This window comes from Erigeron canadensis, chromosome 6, assembly GCF_010389155.1.
Source record: "Erigeron canadensis isolate Cc75 chromosome 6, C_canadensis_v1, whole genome shotgun sequence".
Taxonomy (NCBI): domain Eukaryota; kingdom Viridiplantae; phylum Streptophyta; class Magnoliopsida; order Asterales; family Asteraceae; genus Erigeron; species Erigeron canadensis.
Window position 1 is genome coordinate 34,588,283 of NC_057766.1, and position 21,500 is coordinate 34,609,782.

Sequence of the window (21,500 nt, forward strand, 5' to 3'; positions counted from 1 at the left end):
TGTTGAATAAGAAGGAATTCCTCTAAGAGCATTTAGACTTATTTGTGGTTCACAATGCATCACAGACCTTTCTACCACTCCTAATTCCTCTTCTCCTTCTTCTTCTTCCACTTCAATTACAAACAATTGTTTTTTACCCTTACAAACCTTACTGTGGCCAGCAGTGAATTTTTCATCACAGTAAAAACACTCATTCTTGGCCCTTTTTTCCTCCATAAACTTGGTATTTACCCTCCTTAGAACCAATGCAGTAGAAGTTGTACTATTAATGGGAGTAGCCAATAGTGGTGGTTTTGTGGCATTGGGCAATTGATTAGTTTTATACCCAGACCCCTTGTAACCATTGTTGCTGCTAGTACCCACCCCCACAGTATGATGAAGCATTTTATTAGATTGATTTTGTAATTTTGCTAGAGAATAAGTGTCTTTCAAAGTCTTGGGTTGAAACATCTTTAATGGACACTTAATTTCGGGTTTTAATCCCTCAATATACAAACTGATTGTATATTCCTCACACAAATTTACTTTATTCAAAAGTTTATCAAATTCATCATTGTATACCTCCAATTCACCAGTCTGAGTTAGTGCCTTCAAGGCTCCCATAGCATCCTCCATCGAAGAATCTCCAAATCTGGCCATAGCTGATCTTGAATATTCGTCCCATTTAATCTGATCAATTGTTTTCCCACCCGATTTGATGTATCCTTGATGCCAAGAAAGTGCTCTCCCATCCATATGAACTGCTGCATACCTCACCTTCCTGTCTTCTGGTGTATCATCAATGGTGAAGAAGTGATCACACTTGTATAGCCATCCTTCCACATCATCGCCTTCGAATCTTGGAAAATCTAATTTTGCCAAACGGTTATTGCTGAATCTTTCCCCACCTTCTGTTCTAGTCACCATTGTTGTTCGTTGTTTCTCCATTTCCGCTATTTGTGCTAACAAGGTTTGCACCGTTGATCGAAGAGAAATCATTTCATTTTGCGTAATTGTAACTTCTTTTGTTAATCTTTCGTTGTCTTTAGCCAGTTTTTCCATTTCTTGGCTTTGATTTCTGGTTCCCATGGTGGAATTGTTGTGAAAAATGGTGGATTTTTGTGTTTTAAATTGTGGAATTTGCTTCACCGGAAAACAGAGCTTGCCGGAGAAGATGATCGGAATCTAACCGCCGAGGAACGGACGGCTCTGATACCAATTGATAGAGAGAAATATAGAGATAGGAGAAATGTATTGTATTGATTAAAAACTGAAAATGAATTACAGAGATATATCGTTTATATAATTCAAATCAACAACTTCGTAACTAACTTCTAACAGACATTCAAACTATTTCTAATTGTGACACTTTCAGTCCCTGTACTTCCGAGTTTCTCCATTTCTTCCTTAATTTGGATAATATGTGTAACACGGTAGAATAGTACACAAAACTGCACCCTTTCCAGTGTTCCAAAAGAAAAAAGTTAACCCTCCAAAACTACTGTTGCTACTAAGATAGATCATCTCCTATATTTATTGACTCATTCAAGTATCTCCTCTATAGGATTGGGCCGCTTGGCAGCCTCAATAGCAGCAGGAAGTGCAGCACCACCGGTTGTTGGTCTGTACAACAAAGAGTTCAGTTTTAGATTCAGAATCAAGTGAGCGGGTCAAGAACGGAGGTGAAAATTTCGACCCTCTACTTATGAAGGGGTTGATTTTGGAATTGTTTTATCTCAAACAGATCAAAGTTATAAAAAAGACAGCTAAGCAAAAATGGGGCAAGATACATGTGGTGCACTGGTGCAACGTGCAAGAGTAAATGGCAGATAAACTTACAGTCCAACAAACACTTTAAAAGCATCATAGATTCCCCATTGAGCCCCAGTGAGAGTTCCGATCATGACAATACGCAGGGGAAGCCCACGGGTGAAAAGACCCATTAATCCAAACTTCTTCAAGGCCTGACATAAAAATGAAAAGAAATATGCATTATACACTAAAGCAATCTTAAGAAGGATAAATGGGACTAGACAATGTTAAAGTAGAAACACGCACATCTCCAACACTTGCTCCCTTGGCATTATTAAGGAAAGAGACAAGATTGTCAGCAGGATGACACAATGGCGCATAGAACACCAGCCACATATCCACCAGCAAAACTAACTCCAAGTTGCAGGGATTTGCTGCACTCGTTCTTGGGTGTAGGGATAACATACTTGTACATAATCTCAACAATAGTCTCAAATGAAGCAAACTTCATCATAGTATCTGTGAGAGCAATCAGTCAGAACAATATTATAATGCATATACAGTGATAAAGCCCAGCTTTGCACTACCAGCTAATAATATGTTGTCACTTATTTTATATTATACATTGTACAACTTCCACAAAGATGTCCTAGCGAAAGTGTGGCTATAATCAAACCCCTTGCAATTTTTCAATTTTTCCTCAAATTACACTTTGACCCAACCAAAACCTATGCAACCACTTTCTGGAACTTAAAGAAGGCGGATTATAAAATATTTTTGATAAATCTACATAACATTTTTACTACATATCCATCACATCCTTGACTTCTTCATAACATTTTTATAAAACTCGGAGGAATTACAAGTTAATTGATTGTCCCCACATAAGAAAGGTAACATCCTCGCCACATAAGAAAGCTAACATCCTCCCACAACTATTTCACTTAGGGGAGTCAAGTGACAAATCTACAACAATATTTAATCATCCACAACACATGCTTTATATACTTGTACAATGTGCAGTATAACATATACATTTGTTGTGGATGGCCAAAAAGTATTGTAGATTTCTCACTACCCTTTCACTTTTGAGCCCACAATGAAGGATGGCTTTTGATATCCTAAGGAAGGCTCTCACCTCGGTAACTTCATTTGATATTGTTCAGTCATTTCCTTCCAGCAGTACACAGAGAAGGGCACAGAACCAAACAGAAGACCAAAAAGTAGATCTGACCATATGACCTCAAGTTGTGGGCATAAGCCAAGTAACCATGCATAAGCAAAGAATGATTCCTAATTCAAACTATACAAAGTTGATATGATTAATATTCATTGTTCTTTATACAAATCAAATGATCTTGCCTCTTTATTAGTCGGTAAGAAACGAGGGAGTAAAAGATTACTGAAAAACCTTGCATCTCAAACAACTTACATGGTATCTGGCGTCCCCAAAGTGGTATCAATCCCTTGTACAACCTACATGAATATACCAAACTCGATGAGGAAATCTAATGTGGCTCCAAAGAAGAACAAAACAATAAGTTGAAAATATGTATACCCAAGTACGCCTTCGGATATGACAAACTTTGGTAGTCCATCTCCCAAACCCCTGGCAAAGCCAGGTTGTGTCTGGACACGGACCTTCACTGCCTCCATTGGACAAAGAGCAACGTCAGCAATTAACTCAGCAGAAGCTGAACCAGCAAGATATATCAAAGTCTTGTACTTGGCTGCATATTCTGGACCAGCAATGTCAGAGTAATATTTCTTGAAGAACTCATAGAAGCCAAACTTGCAGGCACCCTGAGCACTGTAACCAAGCAGAGTAGGAACCCATCCCCTAAAGAACCCTCTGAAACCCTGCTCCCTCATCAGTACCCCAAAACCAGATGAGATGCTCTTGTATTTAGCAGGGTTAATCTGAGTAATGAATAAACATGAGTTAATAAATATGTTCTCACAAGAAGTAATGACTATGAGATTTTTTAATACGCAAAAAAGACCATTGCAAGAAATACATGCGAACAAAAATTTAATGTAGCTCCAAACGCTAAAGCTTGGAACCAAATCATCTACAACAATACATGCACGTATTTAGTTCAGCATATGTACAGGTCTTATTTTATTTGTAAGACTGGATTGTTTAAATAAAGTAGATACTAAATGACATTATGATACCAAGTCGCAGCCCGATAATTACTAAGTAACTTGAATGAACATGCGCTTCTTTTTAGCATCATGTAAAAGTAAAGTTTCCTGTTAAACAACCAAAATTCATCTTACAAAGAGACAATGTTGGACGTTGACTTTTACATAAATTTGAATCTCATAAGATATTTAGCAGGTACAATATGTCGAAGAAGGTAAGTGAATCTAAACATCTTTGATCAAACTCTTTATAGGTGTGGTGTCTCCTAAAATGTTATCATGTAAGTCATTGCAAATACCTAAATGCAAACTAATGAAACTCAAGCCCAGCTTAAGTAAGCTAGACAAACTACCAAGATTGAGTGTTTCAAATCTATCTATCATGTTCATTTAGCACAAGAGAGTTTAACAAAGTTTTCCATGCTTCATCTTAGTAAAATTTGATAACTGCACAGGTTTCAGCATTGAGTACCAAACTACCAACTACGCATGAATAACACACACTTTATTCAAATATTCCATGGAGGATGGTAAACCAAATTAGATAACAGCAGTTGTTGGCAGTTCACTTCTAGGATTGCAGAAATTATTGATTAATTCGAAATTTCCAATCAGTGTAAACCAAAACGCCTAAATAGATGTATGATATTGAAATATTATGATATTGAAATATTAGGTTACCTAAAACAGCTCAAATTCTCAAGTCTCAACAAAGTTACCTTTACTTGATTAATCTTTCAATCCAGTATGGATCTGGTTGTTTAGATCAAAAATCACATCCGCATGAAAAGCAATTGAAATATAATGACGAGTTTAAAAGATATTTATGTTGTACCAACTCAAAGCTATCATAAACTTCTTGTAAAATAGTAGTAACATCTGATCCTCAGAAGCCAGCAGTAAAGACTTATACATAGAGAGAAATAACATGATAATAACATACAATCAATAATTAACTATTGGGCATATAATATGGAACAAATCTAGCTAAGTAATGACCAACTATACTGTCACCCATCCACTAAAATGAGCAAAAACTTTTCATATATGAATAGATAGACAATAATAATAACACTTGAGCATTTGATAAGAAATTAACTTAGTGATTAAATGACCTACTATACCACAAAATATCCACAGAAACGAACCTAAAATTGTGCTATATACATAACAGTTAACAGATGAGCATAATATAAAAAATAAACGTTACCTAGCATAATAATATGTAATTATGACACAACTGATACACATGAACGAATAAAAAATAGTGTTATATACAAAGTTACAAACGCCCTAGCATAGAAGTAGAACCTCTAAAATTTAATACTCGATAAATTAATAACCTCGATATAACTAATAATTTGTCCGGTCCCAACTTGGGACCAGTACAAAATCGGACCCCAATCAATAAAATAATAAGATAATAACTTTTTTGAAACCCTAATGTAAATATATTAGTCCCAATAAAACTATAAATTAATAATTTCTTAAATATTTCAAAGTTTTAACATTGTCTAGTAAAATAATGAAGCTATAGTCACTTGTTGTTTTTGAAACTTGGAATCTAAATTGAGTTCATCTTTAAACTTTCTCATCGCATGTAAGAGTTGACGCATTATCTTCTCGTATTGTAACAAAAAGTTGCGAAGTGTTCAATGATCTTTTGAGAGTGTTTTATATTGTAGTTTGACTAACTTTCAGATCAAAAGTTTTGTCAACTCACTGCACTAAATTTTGTTTGGTACACCCTTGATGATCTATCTTATACTTGTATAACAATTTTTGTTGTTGATTCGTCATGGACTCATGGTTGATTTTTTTAACACCTTTTAGTTTAGAAGTCATAGTTGATGTGATTTTAAAACTTATCCTTGGGCATTTTATAGTGAGAAATCTAGAATCATGTATATTGAACTATCTTTAATTCAAAACAATGCACTTGACAAGTTCATTTAGTTTAATGTGTCAACATAAATTAAAAATGGAAATTAAAAACGGAAATTTTGAAGGTAATATATGAATATCTTTAAATTAATAATTTATTAATTTATCAATATAATAATATCTCGATAAATTTATAAAAAACCCCGGTCCCGACATTATTAATTTATAGAGGTTTTACTGTATGACATAACATCAAATCCAAGTAAACAAACAGACAACTGTTATATATATATATATATATATATAACTCTCAGTCATATGGATTGAAATTACTCTAGTGATGACAATAACCGACTATATATTCTGAGGAGCGATCAGAACACAAGCTACAAAAATAACAAAACAAATCCTAAAAAACAAACAGTAAATCATTTATATATACATATATAAAACATTATAAAAACACACAAGCATAAGAAATGAAAATACTCTACAGATATGAGCCTTAAACGGCAACATACACATATCTAAACAAACTAACTAACATACAGGCATAAAACACACACACAAAAAAATGAAATTGTTATACATATGAAAGTCACTATTATATATACATAACATTATAGATTAAGACGAAAATGATGACAAAATAGAAAATGTACCTGCATGTTACACTTAACAAGATCAAGAGGAGTGACAGCCATATGAGTCAAACCACAGCTAAGAATACCTCCAGCAGTACACGCAACATAAAATGGAGACGTATACATTTCAATTTTTCCAGACGACGGCTCACTAGGCGCCGGAATCACAAACTTATTATCATTTTGCGCAGCTGCATTTGAAAAGCTAGGGTTTAAAACGCTGTTATTATTGTTGTTGTTTTTTAATAATAAGCTGTTTGTTGAAGAAACAGATGAATAGTAGAGGAAATTAGGGATGACTGATTGACGATTAACGTTTTCAGTTAGTGCCATTTTTGATCGGAGAAAGAAGATTGAGGTGAGTTGAGTGACAGAGACTCAAATCGCTCCGATTTCTTTCTTTTTGCATGAGGGCGTGGGGACTGATGGGGTGTGGTATGCTCTTTATATTTAAGTAAATGAAAATGATTGATCAAATCTAAAAAAACAAACTAATATTATAATGACATTTGCCATAATCAAAAGGAAAGTGAAAAATCCATATTTGTCATGTGATAAATATTTTAAGTTGATTATTAGGTTGATTTATCAGATTAATATATACAACTAGTTGGTGCTCCCCTAATTTTTTTATTGGCCAATGGTGCATTGGTGTGTCTGATTCGCGATGCCATGTCATTTTGACTTTTGAGTCTCAATGGCTCCATGCTACAAGATTTGTCTCTGGAAATGAGAAAATATAAAACGATAACAATTGCGAGTATTACGTATTAATTATTAGGAACGGATTATTCTGATTTTACTTATTACTCCTTCTGTCCCAATTTAAATGTCCTATTTTGACTTTTGAAATCTTTCTTTCACAACTTTGACCATAAATTGTTTCGTGTGTGTTATACAATAGTTGATGTAAAATATATGAATAGATTGAGTTTTACATGTATTTTTCATTAATATAACTTTCATTAAATTCGGACGGGGGGAATATAAGTTAATCCAAAACCCGAACTATATAAGGTTTCGAATACTTGGATTGATTATTCCGATTTTAGTCTATCATAAACTCATCCAAAGTTATGCATATATATGTATATTAGAGTTATGTCTGCACGATACGGCGGTGGTGACGGGCTGTGGTGGCGCACAAAGGTAGTGGTGGTGAGGACGAGTAGTTGTGACCAAGTTGGTGGCGAGTAGTTTAGGTTATTGATTTAATGTTGTTTTGATGAATTGTTGAAACTTAAAATACATATTGAAATTTAAGTTCAATGTTGAAATTTAAAAGGAGATTTGCTTTATAATATATAATAGTATAATATACGAGTAGTATAGATATAGATATATACTAAAAAGCAAGTTTGGTTTGTGAGAGGAAAAGTACGGTAGCTAAAAGTACAAGCAGAGCACCATGCAGTACAACCCCTCCAAAGCATATTACCCTATAGCGGTACTGTTACTGTAACAACACTGTAGCAGTAGCGGTACTCAGTACTGTAGCGTAGCAGTACCGTTATCGTAGCTTTTTTTTTTCTGGTAGTTTCTTTGTTTTCTTATCCTTATTTTTATAATGTCTTAAATTTAGTTTTAATTTTAATCTATTTGTGAGTGTAGATCTTTAGACTGTAAAAGTTGTAACTCAATTTTCTCTCATGAGCTATTTGTGTCAATGGATTAGTTCGATTCAAAACGAGATAACCAATTAATCGGCTTATGTTTATTCCTAGATTAACACTGTTAAATATGATAATAAGCGTTTCTCACAACAATGTGCGGGTAGAATTGCTCGTTAAATCTAATATGGTTTGATTGTTGAGCTGTGAAATGATTCAGATTAAATACAACAAACTATTCAAATAAGTTATAAATAGAGCTTTCGAACTTGTCATAAATAGTATTTCAAGAACTAACATAAAAATTTCAAATTATGAGATGTTTTACAATGAGTTTTAACAATTTTTAAATTTTAAGAAAAAACTCATATTTTCGTAAGACGAGCTAGTAAGGTGCTTGATTTCAAAAAGTCTTATCTAATTAAAGGAGTTTTTTTTCTAATTTGAACAATACAAGTTTTAATCTAGGAGTTACATAAACAAGCTTCTAGCTTTCAGTTTCTCGTTTTTAGCTTTTAGAAATCAAATTACATTAATACCTTTCTTAATTCAAATAACTACCAATTAATTCCATTATTATTTATTTTTTTACGGCAAAAATGAGATTTATAAATAACAACAAACTAGTAAGGTGCTAGAAGAACCGAATACAAACTCCAATTTCATACACAATTTCAATAGTTTATGGACCTTAACTGCTAAGGTTGAAAAAGAGATGAAAAACTTATGATGATTACAAATAGTCTCGAGACATAAGAAAAAAAAAACACTGTCAAAGTCTGAGCCATCGATTTTTACTCCGCGGTTGTTATGGTAGAAGCTCCAGAAACCAGATTACAAAGACACCGACCACCAAAAACATCGAAAACCAGTAGCACGCAAGCTATAATGACAACAAAAATAGCTAAAAAACACCGAGCAGGAAGTAAAATTAGTGGAAACCCCTTTGGATCTCCAAGATAATTGAGAATAAAACTTGATCTCAGCCATAACCAATTTAGTTTTATATGGTTAAAAAGAAGCCTATTTTTAGCCAAATGCACCAAATGGTAGTTAGAATGACAATATGATGGATCACTTTCTTTTTCTTACCGCATCCTTTATGAATCTCAAATAAGTCTCGGAAGGAAATGCGAAAATAGAGAAAATATTGCACTGATACTAACCTTACCTCATATCTCGCTTGCCAAGGAAATGTAACAAACGCACGCTCTAAAGCTTAGAGGTTAGATTTACAGCTCAAACACAAGTTATTTCTAATGTTTATGCCTTTTATTTCAACTCAACTCCCGTCGCAATCCTGTCTAAAGCTACTCGCAAACCAAAATGTTCATATTTTTGGGGACCTGATTATTCCAAGTAAAGTTGTTATCGAAGGTAAGCCCTTGGATCTCAGAAAGCTCATTCATAGAGCCACAAGACCAACGCCAAGTATCCAGGGAATTAACAGTGGTTACTTGAGAGACCTTAGAGCACAGTTGATGTAACTGGGATATACTTCCACACCCCCTGGCCGCCTCAACTGGTCCTGCGCCAATTCCACTTGAAAGTAGGGTCGTTCCACCTATCACCAACTTGGATATGTTTATTTAATTCAAAAGCATACAAACACGGATACTCAGAAGCAAGGGAGGAATTGTCAATCCAAATATGATGCCAGAATGATGTCATTTTACCAGCACCAACCTTCTTATTCATAGCTGAAAACAGGATGTTACCATTACTATGAAGGTCATGTAAGATGCACCCTATTTTATACCAAGGTCCGGTTTTATGAGAACTGCGACTTGAATATCGATAAAGGCCTCAAAATACCATGAATCTGATTGATGAATTTAACCCACATAGCTTCAGGATAGTTATGATACCGCCACCGCCATTTATATAAAATTGCCAAATTGAATGCCTTTAAACTTCCAAAGCCAAGACCACCTTTCTCCTTGTTTGCAAGAATCGAGTCCCAATTTATCCAATGAATCTTATCTTCACTTGAATCAACACCCACAAAAATGTAACTTAATCCCATCCCCGACGAGGATGGAAATTATAAGTGGGAACCCCTCCCATTACCATCGCTAGACTCACCAATTTTGCAGCTAAATGAAGAAGTTCATAAATATATACTTGCAAAGTTGCAAGACAAATTGATTCCATTGGCTTATGTAAGAGAATTAAGAATTTACACAATAACATATACTACCACTTGATTGGAAACATATCTATATCCAACACGTATCAATATGACCAACATTAGTTCATTACTATATCCAAAACCCACCTGATCTAAACATATTTGCCTAAAATTTGAGAAAGTGTTGATGACATAAGAATGGGAAAAGTAGATGGAAAACTGTCAAAAAGAAGCTACACCATATATACTGAATTGACTACTACCATTGCTCCTTTGATTATATGCCAGCAAGTCAGCAACAACATATCTTGGATCCTTAAAGTTGTTTTGAAGTTGTTAATGATTCATCTGCTACAAGATCCTGATGGACGACTCTTCACCTCCAAATCATTATCTTTCCTTCCTAATAATGCACATAACATAATCATTGTTGACTCCCTTTTTTTTCATCGAAAATAAAGAAATCCATAAATATATTAATATTGATGCACCGACCTATTCTTCTCACGTCTCGGCAGTACGGAGCGCCACAATGACATTCAAATGCTTTTATAGGGTGATCTTCGTCTGCAAAGTCAATCCCATAATCCTGGAGTTTTTGACACATAAAACTTAATATGCTAACTTTAAAGGGAAAATTTTGAGCAAGGTACAGTTCTTTATGAGTTTAGGTGAAGGAATGTTTTGGGTAACAGCTTTGTTTTTACCTATATAAATGTAATATTGTAATGTACTTCCATAAACCTCAAATTATGGTAGGCTGCTTTCAATAAAAATTGTTTTAGCCAGGAAAATGAGTCAGGTAATCCGTCAAACTGATCAAGTAAAGGCTAACAGCCTAACAAGTAGTTGACCCTTAGTACATGTAGTATTTAAAACTATTAAACTTACAAAATCTGTTGCCATAACAAAAATCTGCATAAACTACAGTCCTCTTTATGCATTTTCCCTTTAAGTAAATCACAAATTAAAGACTCGTAGTCAGTGGATCAAACCACAACCATTTTAGAACAATGGTGAACCATATAATAAGAGAGCTGCACATACCCAAGTCAGCTCTTCGCATGCATCAACCTCCCTTTTGGTGAAAAAAGCAACCTGCATAAAACCCAAATCAGATATCTTGACTACACTTATCAAAATCTCTCCAAAATTGAGTGTTTCACAAGTTGACCTTTATATAAACACTATATATCAAAACCCAATACATACATGATAGTAGTGATGATCAGGTGTTTCCACTTCAACAGGGATCTCAATTAGATTGGAATCATAGCATCTGAAATTAATACAAAGAACATGAAATAAAGTTACTTTCAAGAGGTTGAAGAAAAACCCAACCATCTCAAATAGCATATTGAACTCCCACGTTCCATAACCGACCAATCAAAAACGTGCAAACTAACAACGTGGCATTGGACGTTGCAGCTTATATGGTTCCCACATATACCCGGGTACATCCAACAACCGAGATTTGAAAGTTCATTACATACAATGAACACCCAAGTAGTTCATTACACAACCTAAACATTCGTGTATAGTTCATTACATTCCGAGAGCCTAAATCCTTATAGTATGTTACAGATAAAAACGCTCCGTGTATTAGAAAGAAGCATTAACATAACACTTGTGTATGCAAGTGTAGAGAGTGTACCAAATAGGTCTTTACATTTTTAGTGTAAACAAGTTTTTTTCTATTTTTGAATGCTAATAAGTGCCAACAATTTTTTTCCTACAACTGTTAGCTCAAAAAATAATATCATTATTATATTATATATATCTATATCTGGGCTTATGCACATATCTTCTATACATTTACAAGGGTCAACAAATGAGCAAAATATTGCATACCTGTGATTGATAAACCTTGCTACATTCCCGTAATAAGTTGCATCTAGGCACAAAGCTTCTTCATCCTTTAGTACTTGTTCAGAACCCCAATCTGCATCCAAGTATATTGGATATGTATGTCTCTCATTCTTTGGACCTTGCCTGTTGCGTTCCCATAACTCAGTATTCGTCAATATCTCTCCAACATATTCACATATAAAAGAACCCTTTGGCAAGCATTCAAGTGTTCGAACACCCCAACCTTTAGCCTCAGTAGAGAACACCTGAAATTTGCATACACACAATAATTAACTTCCAATGTACAGATTAGATATTTACCAGACAACACAACCTTTCAAAGGAAAATATGACATCAATTTAAGTAACAAGCAATTAAGATTGGTGTCTTTTCATATGAATATATATAACCGTATAAAATCATTTGTAGAGGCATGACTTAGACTGCCAGTTATAGTGAATGTCAGTTTGGCTCGTATTTAACTAATCAGTGACAATTGCTTAAATTTAGAATTATTAAACAAAAATCAAATGGGTCAAATGGCTAAATAGGTGAAACTCAAAAGTCAAAAATGCTTTCGATTTTCTTAATCATTTTACTTAAAAAAATTCGTCCATAAAACAAAATATTGACATAAAAAAAGTGTTGTCTTTACCTGCAACTTGTTCCCAACCCACCAATGTTACCACCTCTATACTTTTACGGGCCAACCCGACCCACGTAGAAATTATACAAGTTAACTTGTTACCCAACCAACCAATGTTATCACCTCTATACAGTTACAATGTCTTACAATGTCGTTGGACACTCTGGATATATATATATATATATATATTAACCTGTTGTCTTACCTGCAACTTGCAAGTAATGCCTCTCTGTACCACACGGTTCCCACAATCCATTGAGCAACCACATTTTCTCCAACATTCTTTAATAAACTTCCTCAATAGGTGTCCTTTGCATGCTGGGTTGTGACCATTCATTGCTCTTTCCAATGGGCAATCTTGACAATGGAAGAGGTGATGGTTTTCTGGATCATGATTCATGGACACACAAGCATCTAAAAATTTGTCTTTGAGCAGGCCTTCTGGAGTATAGGCGAATTCACCCCCTGTCTCACTAGAACACACACAAGGTACTCTAGAAGAAAGACAATCACCCTTACACTTTATGCAACAACCATCCTCGGCAATCCGAGCTAAGGAGAACGATACATAAGCATCTTGATATTTTGTATTTTGTTGTATGTATACAAACTTTGGCAGTTCTATACCAACTTCGTCTATCAAAGAAATCCTGATTGTCTCGGTACCTTTCGCTATGTCCTCGACTTTATGGAATTTCTTTTTATGATTCTCCCTTTTTGTGAGTGGGCGCTTCAATTTGGCTACAGGTGTCACATCATCATCCAGCTCGGTATTTTGATGCCGCTTTTTGTAAATAACAGAATTCATCCTTGAAGTTGTGGAGCCAAGCACATTACGGTCGCGTGTCGTGGATGTACCCTGATCTTCACATTTTAATGACCCTTTGGATTTTTCATGCTCCGTTACACCTTCAATCTTCTGCTCGGTATTTTGATGCCGCTTTTCATGAATAAAAGAATTCATCCTTGAAGTTGTGGAGCCAAGCACATTACGGTCACGTGTCGTGGATGTACCCTGATCTTCACATTTTAATGATCCTTTGGATTTTTCATGCTCCGTTACACCTTCAATCTTCTGTTTCCATCGAGATTCATAACACCAAAGAAAGGAACATCAGAATTTAAAACAGAAAACTTATCCCCAAGCAGCTGTAACTTTATAAAGCAGTACTAAAAGTATATGCAATTCCACTATGGATTTATAGAGAGCCACATTTTACAGCACACGAAACCACCCAAAATGTTGTATAGATTAAAGGACATACCTTGTCATCCATGGATGTAAGTATAGCATCAGCAAGGTTTTGATAGTTGTCTTCTTCAATGAGCTCCCATCTTCCATCATACAATTTCAAAAGATTTTTCAGCACAGGCTTGACTTTTTCAGGAGGAAATCCTATTTCCTTCATCGCTTCATAAGCCGCCGAAACTTTTTGATGATCTTGAACTGGAGGTCTTGGATCTGGCGCTTTTAGAGCTCTTTTTGTTGGCGCCATTTACCAAATAGAGATTACAACTACTTTTCTCTCAATCTGAAAAGGCAAATTCAAATCATGCATGTCATAAGATAGACATTCCCACTAGCAAGTGCTTACAATAAATACAAGTTCAAATTCTAAAATGGTATAACAATGAGAGCAGGAAATAGTCAACCTGACGAATTATGTTTTAAAGAAATTTGAGCAACCAGTTAATCTTGTAAGCAGATCATTTAATCGCATAAAGTTAAACGTTCCAACAATATTTTTAGCAGAAAGGGGGATGGAAAACACATACAAGATTCATGTACAAAAAGCATAGAACATATATATGTATAACAGTATAAGGTATACATATAAATATATACACATTTATTCTACCCTAGATAGTATATCTCATATACTGTAACAGATAATTAATCAGAGTAAAAAGTAATAGAAAACAGTGGACTGGCAACTAAATGTGAAATGCTCATAAACTCCAAATTCAGGGCACACTTAGCTTAAGGAACATAGTGGTAGATTGAAATATTCTAACTATATGAAATGACATAAATTAAAAAGATATATGATCTATGTATAGTTGCTTTTCAAACTTTTTCTGCAGTGATGATGAATAAAATCACCAAATACTCACAAGATTTGATTAAATTCAACTCAAAGATATACGGGTTTATTGCTAACTTTTGGACTACCAAATGAGTATAACAATACTCGAGTTGAATTGGTTGACTTGCAATTGTAAACGGTGCCAATGTGGGGTTACCCCACTGGTAGAGGCTTTTGCCTCTTGGGGAGAAGACCATGTTTTTTGATGTTTATTGGATTAATATAAGGTCAATGTAGATTTTCTGATCAAAAGATAAATGTGAATGGCGATTACGGTGGAGATGAAGTGGTGGAACCGAAATGAAGAGACTAGCTCTGCTACCAAGTTGAACTTGGTAACTGTATCTTGTATCATTGTATCAGTAATATAGAACACATGGAGTATATATTGACTACATAATTACAATTTGTATCCTTCTAATTCTATATTATAAAGTTAACTGTCTAATATCAAAACATATACAAGTTCATATATTCTATAATGGTAAAACCATAAGATTTGGGTAAGGTCAATCAGTTAAGTTAAATGTAAGAATTTTGAGCAAATTGGGTAAATCACATTCAGTTTTAAAGCAGATCATCTAATGCAGAAAGTCAAGTGTTGCAATAATTATATTAGAACGAAAGAAATCATAACAATACATCAAGATTTATGTATAGGAAGCATAGAACTTAGACATTGTTTAGGTTTTGCATATTTAAAAGTGCTTATTGCATTCAAATAAGCCCCCTCTGAGATGCTTTCAGAAAATGCAGATTTTCTTCTTAATATAAATTTAAAAAGCACAAGTTGATTTTCATATCCAAACACTTTTTCTTACGTTTTAAGAAACGCAATAAGCCATTAGCACTTAAAACTATGCAATGTTAAACAGCTTATTGTATCTATCTATACTAAACTATTATATAAAAATATATAAAAAAAAATGGTTATCCTTCCCATTTAAGATTAAACACCATCAATCAAATTCAGCTCATCCTTTCTTATATATACCTATGTAACCAAACAGAAACAACCTCCTCTCATTTCTTTATATATATAATTAAACACTCTCCTTCATCCTTCTTAATTTGGATACATGCTACTAAACACCCTGTGTTCCCTATATTACCATCACCACTTATAACTTCCGGAAACCACCATAAACCGCCTGGTAAGCGTCAAAAAAATAAAGAAACCGCTAGAAAGCCGCATAGTACCGCTACCATACTACTTACCCTTTAAATAAGTAGAGTGTTCAAATGAGTACAGTAAGAACACTCAAAGTTAATGCTTTTGCATCTAAAATTCACAAAATTAATGTGTTTGCATCTCAAATATACACTAATACATGGACGCACCAATGGGGAATTTCATCATTTGTCGAAAAATGATACTTACAAAGGTGGTGTATGTAGATGCACAGTAAAATCAAATATTAATAATAACTGAGTACTCCATATAAAATATGGACTCATCATGCATCTAACTTGAAATTTTTCGGAAAACAATATATCTCAAACACCTTTATGTTTATGTATATATATACACATATACATACATTCTACCACCAACAACAGTTATTAGGTTCAAAATCATCTAGGATGGCCAACAGAAGGTTCGTAAATGGTCCGGAATTACATCCAAGTCAAAAACCTCCCTTCCTTAATCCAAACACAAAAATCCTCTTCCATTTACACATACATTCATAAAAATAGGGTGAAATTTTCAATAATAAATAGATAAAGGAAAAATCAATAGCATTATCGATTGTTATATGCAATAAAAGTCATAAATCACATTAAATACAACAATAACAGAAATATAGATATAAGTATAGAACGTTTAAATACCCAAATTATATGTAGACGATGATGAATGTAGTCCCTTTCAAGCTCCTTTTGTAGATACTATGAATGTATAAAATGACTATATATATTTACTCCGTATAAAATTTGACGAAATTCAGCTCCGAGTAGAAAAAATAAGAAAAAGGGCGAAATTCAGCTCAAAAGTAGAAAAAAGGGTTTATGAAAGGAAAAAAAAGGGGGTTGTCAAAAATAGAAACAGAGTGAGGAGAAATATAGGGAGAGTCAGAGAGTATCATGTATATATATCTGTATCTGTCTATATATATATATATAGAGAGAGAGAGAGAGAGAGAGAGAGAAAAGAAGGAATATTACTCGCATTTATTATGATTATTATGAAAATGAGGGATTGGTGAAATTGCGAGGGAGAGCACCAATGGTGGCTCGGGGAAGTGAGTCGTGTTTCTGCATGTTTGTGACCGGGCAATGCAGAGTGAGTGAGTGAGTAAAGCAGGAGAAAATCGTAGTGAATCGTTTTTTTCACATATATGGACCCTGGAGGCCTGGACTTCGTGTCTATTACTCCATTTAACAACCTAAGAGCATCTCTTTTAAAAGCTTTTTTTAAAGTTTTTTATTATTTAAAAAAGCTTTTGTATCACTTTTTTTCCATTGGAGTGAAAAGTTTTTTACTAATAGCTTGACCATCTTCAAGTCTTTGGAGAACTATGACACTCTCTTTCTTCTTAGTTTTATTATTAAACAGTCTTTGAAAGACTTTTTTATAGTTTTTACCATTAGAGTAATAATTTAATCAAAAACTTTTTTATAAAAAGCTTTTAAGAAAAAGCTTGACCATTGGAGATGCTCTAATAAAAGAAAATTCACATTTAATTCCAGGCAGTTAGATATTAAAAAAAAAAATCCATAAACATACCACCTGATAAATTTATCAGTGAATGAAGCTTACTTTTCATTAAAAAAATATAAATATATATATATATATAACTTTTTTTTATAAAATTTGTACTGATAATTTATTATAATTGATGGTAACAATATGGAGACTTATATTTTAAAAAAAAATACATATATAATTACATATAGACTTTTATTTTTATTTTTCAATGTACCATATGATATACTATAATTGTTTTACTCCGTATCAAATAATATAAGTACATTAGCAACGGTAGGTGAAACTCATAGTTGAAATGACTAAACAAGAATAGTGAATGGTTATAGAGAATAGGCGAAAGCTAAAGTGAAAGAAGATAAGTGAAACTTTTCACCTAAGGTGAGTGAAAAGTGTATAATCATTTTTATTTTATTTTTTTGTATATTAGATATTTTATTTTAAACCACTCCTTAAATCCAGTGGCCAGTGGTATCTTCTAAATCCACTATGTGGGTCCGGGATGAGTTTACCCAAGGTCTCAAGTTCGAGTATTGGGGTTCTCATCTCAAAGGAATTTTCCATGAGGAGAGGTTGGGGTCCTACAATTCTCTGGTTAAAATTGTCTCCAATACATCTGAATCGAAACTCACTTTATAAAAAAAAAAAAAAAAAAAGATATTTTGTAGCTTGTATGGCATTGTGGGGTACAATGAGATATTAGATTTAAAGGAAATGATCAATCCTTTTAAAATAATAGCCTAAAAATCCTCCTAACTATTAGATTAAGACATGTGGCAAAATTAAGAGTGAGATTAGAAAAAATAATTATCAGTGAATGAAGCTTACTTTTCATTAAAAAATAATAATAATAAACATATATATATATATATATAACTTTTTTTTATAAAATTTGTACTGATAATTTATTATAATTGATGGTAACATTATGGAGACTTATATCTTTTTTTAAAAAGAAATACATATATAATTACATATAGACTTTTTATTTTTATTTTTCAATGTACAATATAATATACTGTAATTGTTTTACTCCGTATCAAATAATATAAGTACATTAGTAAGGATAGGTGAAACTCATAGTTCAAATGACTAAACAAGAATAGTGAATGGTTATAGAGGATAGGTGAAAGCCTAAAGACTGTATTGTTAAGATTTTTTTAATGAATAAAGAAAAATATTGTGAAGAAAAAATTTATAAAATGCATTCTTAAGATTTTTTAAAAGGTGGAAAGGAGAGGCGAGGAGAGGAGAAGGATGGGAAGTTACAGTATAAATTGTTCTACCATTTTTCCTCTGAAAATTGGGTTGATTTGTTTCCCTCCCCTTTCCTTTCTTTTCTTCGTTAACCAAAACTAAATAATACATTGAAAGTGAAAGAAGATAAGTGAAACTTTTCACCTAAGGTGAGTGAAAAGTGTACAATCGTTTTTATTTTATTTTTTTGTATACTCCGTATTAGATATTTTATTTTGAACCACTGCTTAAACCCAGTGGTCAGGGGTATCTTCTAAATCTACTATGTGGGCCCGAGATGAGTTTACCCAAGGTCTCAAGTTCGAGTCTTGGGGTTCTCATCTCAAAGAAATTTTCCATGAGGAGAGGTTGTAGGTCCAACAATTCTCTGGTTAAAATTACCTCCAACACGTCTGAATCAAAACGCACTTAAAAAAAAGACATTTTGTAGCTTGTATGGCATTGTGGGGTACAGTGAGATAGATTTAAGGGAAATGATCAATCTTTTTAAAACAATAGTCTAAAAATCCTCCTAACTATTAGATTAAGACATATGCCAAAATCAGGGGTGAGATTAGGAAAAATAATTAGTGGATAACACTTGTCATATTTTATAGCTTTTAGGAGAATCTTTAAGCTAATTTTTAGGAGAATTAATCATTTTTTTAAATTTAAAGATGAATGATTAAAAAGAAAAATAGAAGATGAAAGTGAAGGTGACAAGAAAGTGATGTGATGTGACAACAAAAAATATAAGTAAAATGATAAATATTAGACTGGATTAATGACAGACAAATTCAGTTTTTAAACTGAATTTATAAACAGAAAGTAATTTTGTTGATTTTTAAATACACTTTAAGTTCATAAATTAGACACTAGCTATTTAAAACTTTTTTAGTTTATCATACTTTACATAGTTACATACGTTGTCATATTTTTTCATTTACTAGCATGGTACCCGCGTGTTGCAGCGGATACCATTGACAATGCGTTCGATGTCGTGATTACCAAAAACAGTATCAGTGAACAATTAATTAAGCGAGATACCACGATGATACCGTATCTTCAATATCAGCCAACATTAACAAAAAATACATGTATTTTCAATATAAGTGGATATTCAATTGAAGTAAGAATGTGAAAATAGTTTAAATAGGAATTCATTTGAATTGAAATAAAGGAAGGACACTTTCTCGCATGGTTACATTTCAACATTTGATGAGAGAGAGTGTTATTTCTTTTATATAATAGTATAGATGTACTAACTACTAATTATAAATATAACATGTTATCTATACTTCATGTATCGTCAACGTCAAAAACTTCCAAAAACTCTTCATAAAAAGTTCGTAAATAATTTAAAATATCAAGAAATTATCATAGTGTTATACATACCCGGCTACCTCCAATACTTTTACCTTTAATGATCACCTAATTCATCAAAACATCTTTTTTTTTAACATTCATCAAAACATCTACCGCAACCATACGCAACTTCACAATAACTCCGGTCAATATTCACAGAAGCTTTAATTACCTGGTAGTAGATCATAGAATGGGCTAATGCCACTTACACTAGCCATAGCATTGATTAACTTGTTTTTAACATCAAATATTAATAATAAATTAACTTACTAATAAAGTGCCTCTCAACAAAAATAAAAATAAACTTACTAATAAAGTCATAAAACATCAATCCAGTTAAATGGGTAAGCCTAAAAATAAGTCTATAATATAATATGACATCAAATAATCATCAATAGTAAAAACAAACTAACTTTAAAAAAAATAAAAATTAAAAATAAATGGAAAACTTATAATACAAGTTAGGGGGAAAGGAGTGGGACCGGGTTGGAGCGTGGGCTGCTCAACCCTTTGGGGGAACACCGGCACCATGACCTAGGTTGGGAGCGGGTTGAATGTGGGTGAGTTAAAAGCCAGCGGCGGGTTGGAAAAGGGGAAGAGAATCTGACAATTGGGAACGTGTATCTTGAAGGTGGGGACCCCCTTTTGGACCGTTACATCAATTTAAAAAAATCATCTTGTGAACTTGAAGGTGGTGGCGGCTCAACTTGTGGGTTTTCAAATGAGGAAAACGATGTGCAAATCTATTCTTTTATTTTTCGCACCCATTTATACCAAAGCCCCTTGTACTTACGCATGGTTATAGTTTAAACCTCCAACTTTATAAACAATCTTAAATATGTAGTTTAGTATCCATTTTTGTAAACTTTTTATCAAGCTGTTTTAAAATACTTCATGATTATTATATAAAATTATTAACAAATGAAAATAATATTTAATTTAATTATGAAAAAAAAATAATTTGGGAGGGTTGAAAAAATGATGAATGCCATGGAAAATAGTTGGGAGGGTTGAAAAGGAAAAATGAGTTGTAGGTATTTAATTGGTGGTATTTGGGAAGGTTGAGAATTTAAGCTACATGACTCCCTTCCCCCTTATACATAGGTGTAATTATGGAATTATAGTTGGATTGGAATCCTTTAAAGTTAATCCAAGTTAACTTTAGCTTTGAATTAAAGGCTATTTATTTGGAAAGTACTTCAACTTGTCACGAATGCCTTTTTTAGGACCAAACTTTTAAAATATATATTCAGGGGATTCAAACCGGTAAAAACTTCTATTAAGGGTCTTTACCGAATAAAGACTTATGTGTATCCGGTTATATGCCACTTCACCATCCACATCCCCATAAATCACGTGCCTCGTACACTTTGACAAAAAGTTTCTGCATTTAAGTCTTACAATAATAATAATAAGGGGAAAATGATTCATGTGGCTCAAATTCTCATCCTTCCCAAATTCC

At 33.3% G+C, this 21,500-nt stretch overlaps 1 protein-coding gene and 1 pseudogene across 1 annotated transcript; both read right to left on the minus strand.

Annotated features, from left to right (window-relative positions):
* Window positions 1-1,520: 1,520 nt before the first annotated feature.
* Window positions 1,521-6,740, minus strand: LOC122604770 (annotated as a pseudogene).
* Window positions 6,741-9,327: 2,587 nt separating this feature from the next.
* On the minus strand, window positions 9,328-14,139 carry LOC122604771 (histone-lysine N-methyltransferase SUVR4). The gene is made up of 8 exons (XM_043777638.1): window positions 13,909-14,139; window positions 12,849-13,502; window positions 12,000-12,262; window positions 11,361-11,427; window positions 11,196-11,246; window positions 10,644-10,737; window positions 9,628-9,717; window positions 9,328-9,581 (listed from the first exon to the last, which is right to left on the minus strand). The coding sequence occupies exons 1-8, from the start codon at window positions 14,137-14,139 to the stop codon at window positions 9,328-9,330; spliced, it is 1,704 nt and encodes a 567-aa protein (XP_043633573.1).
* Between the last annotated feature and the right edge of the window lie 7,361 nt (window positions 14,140-21,500).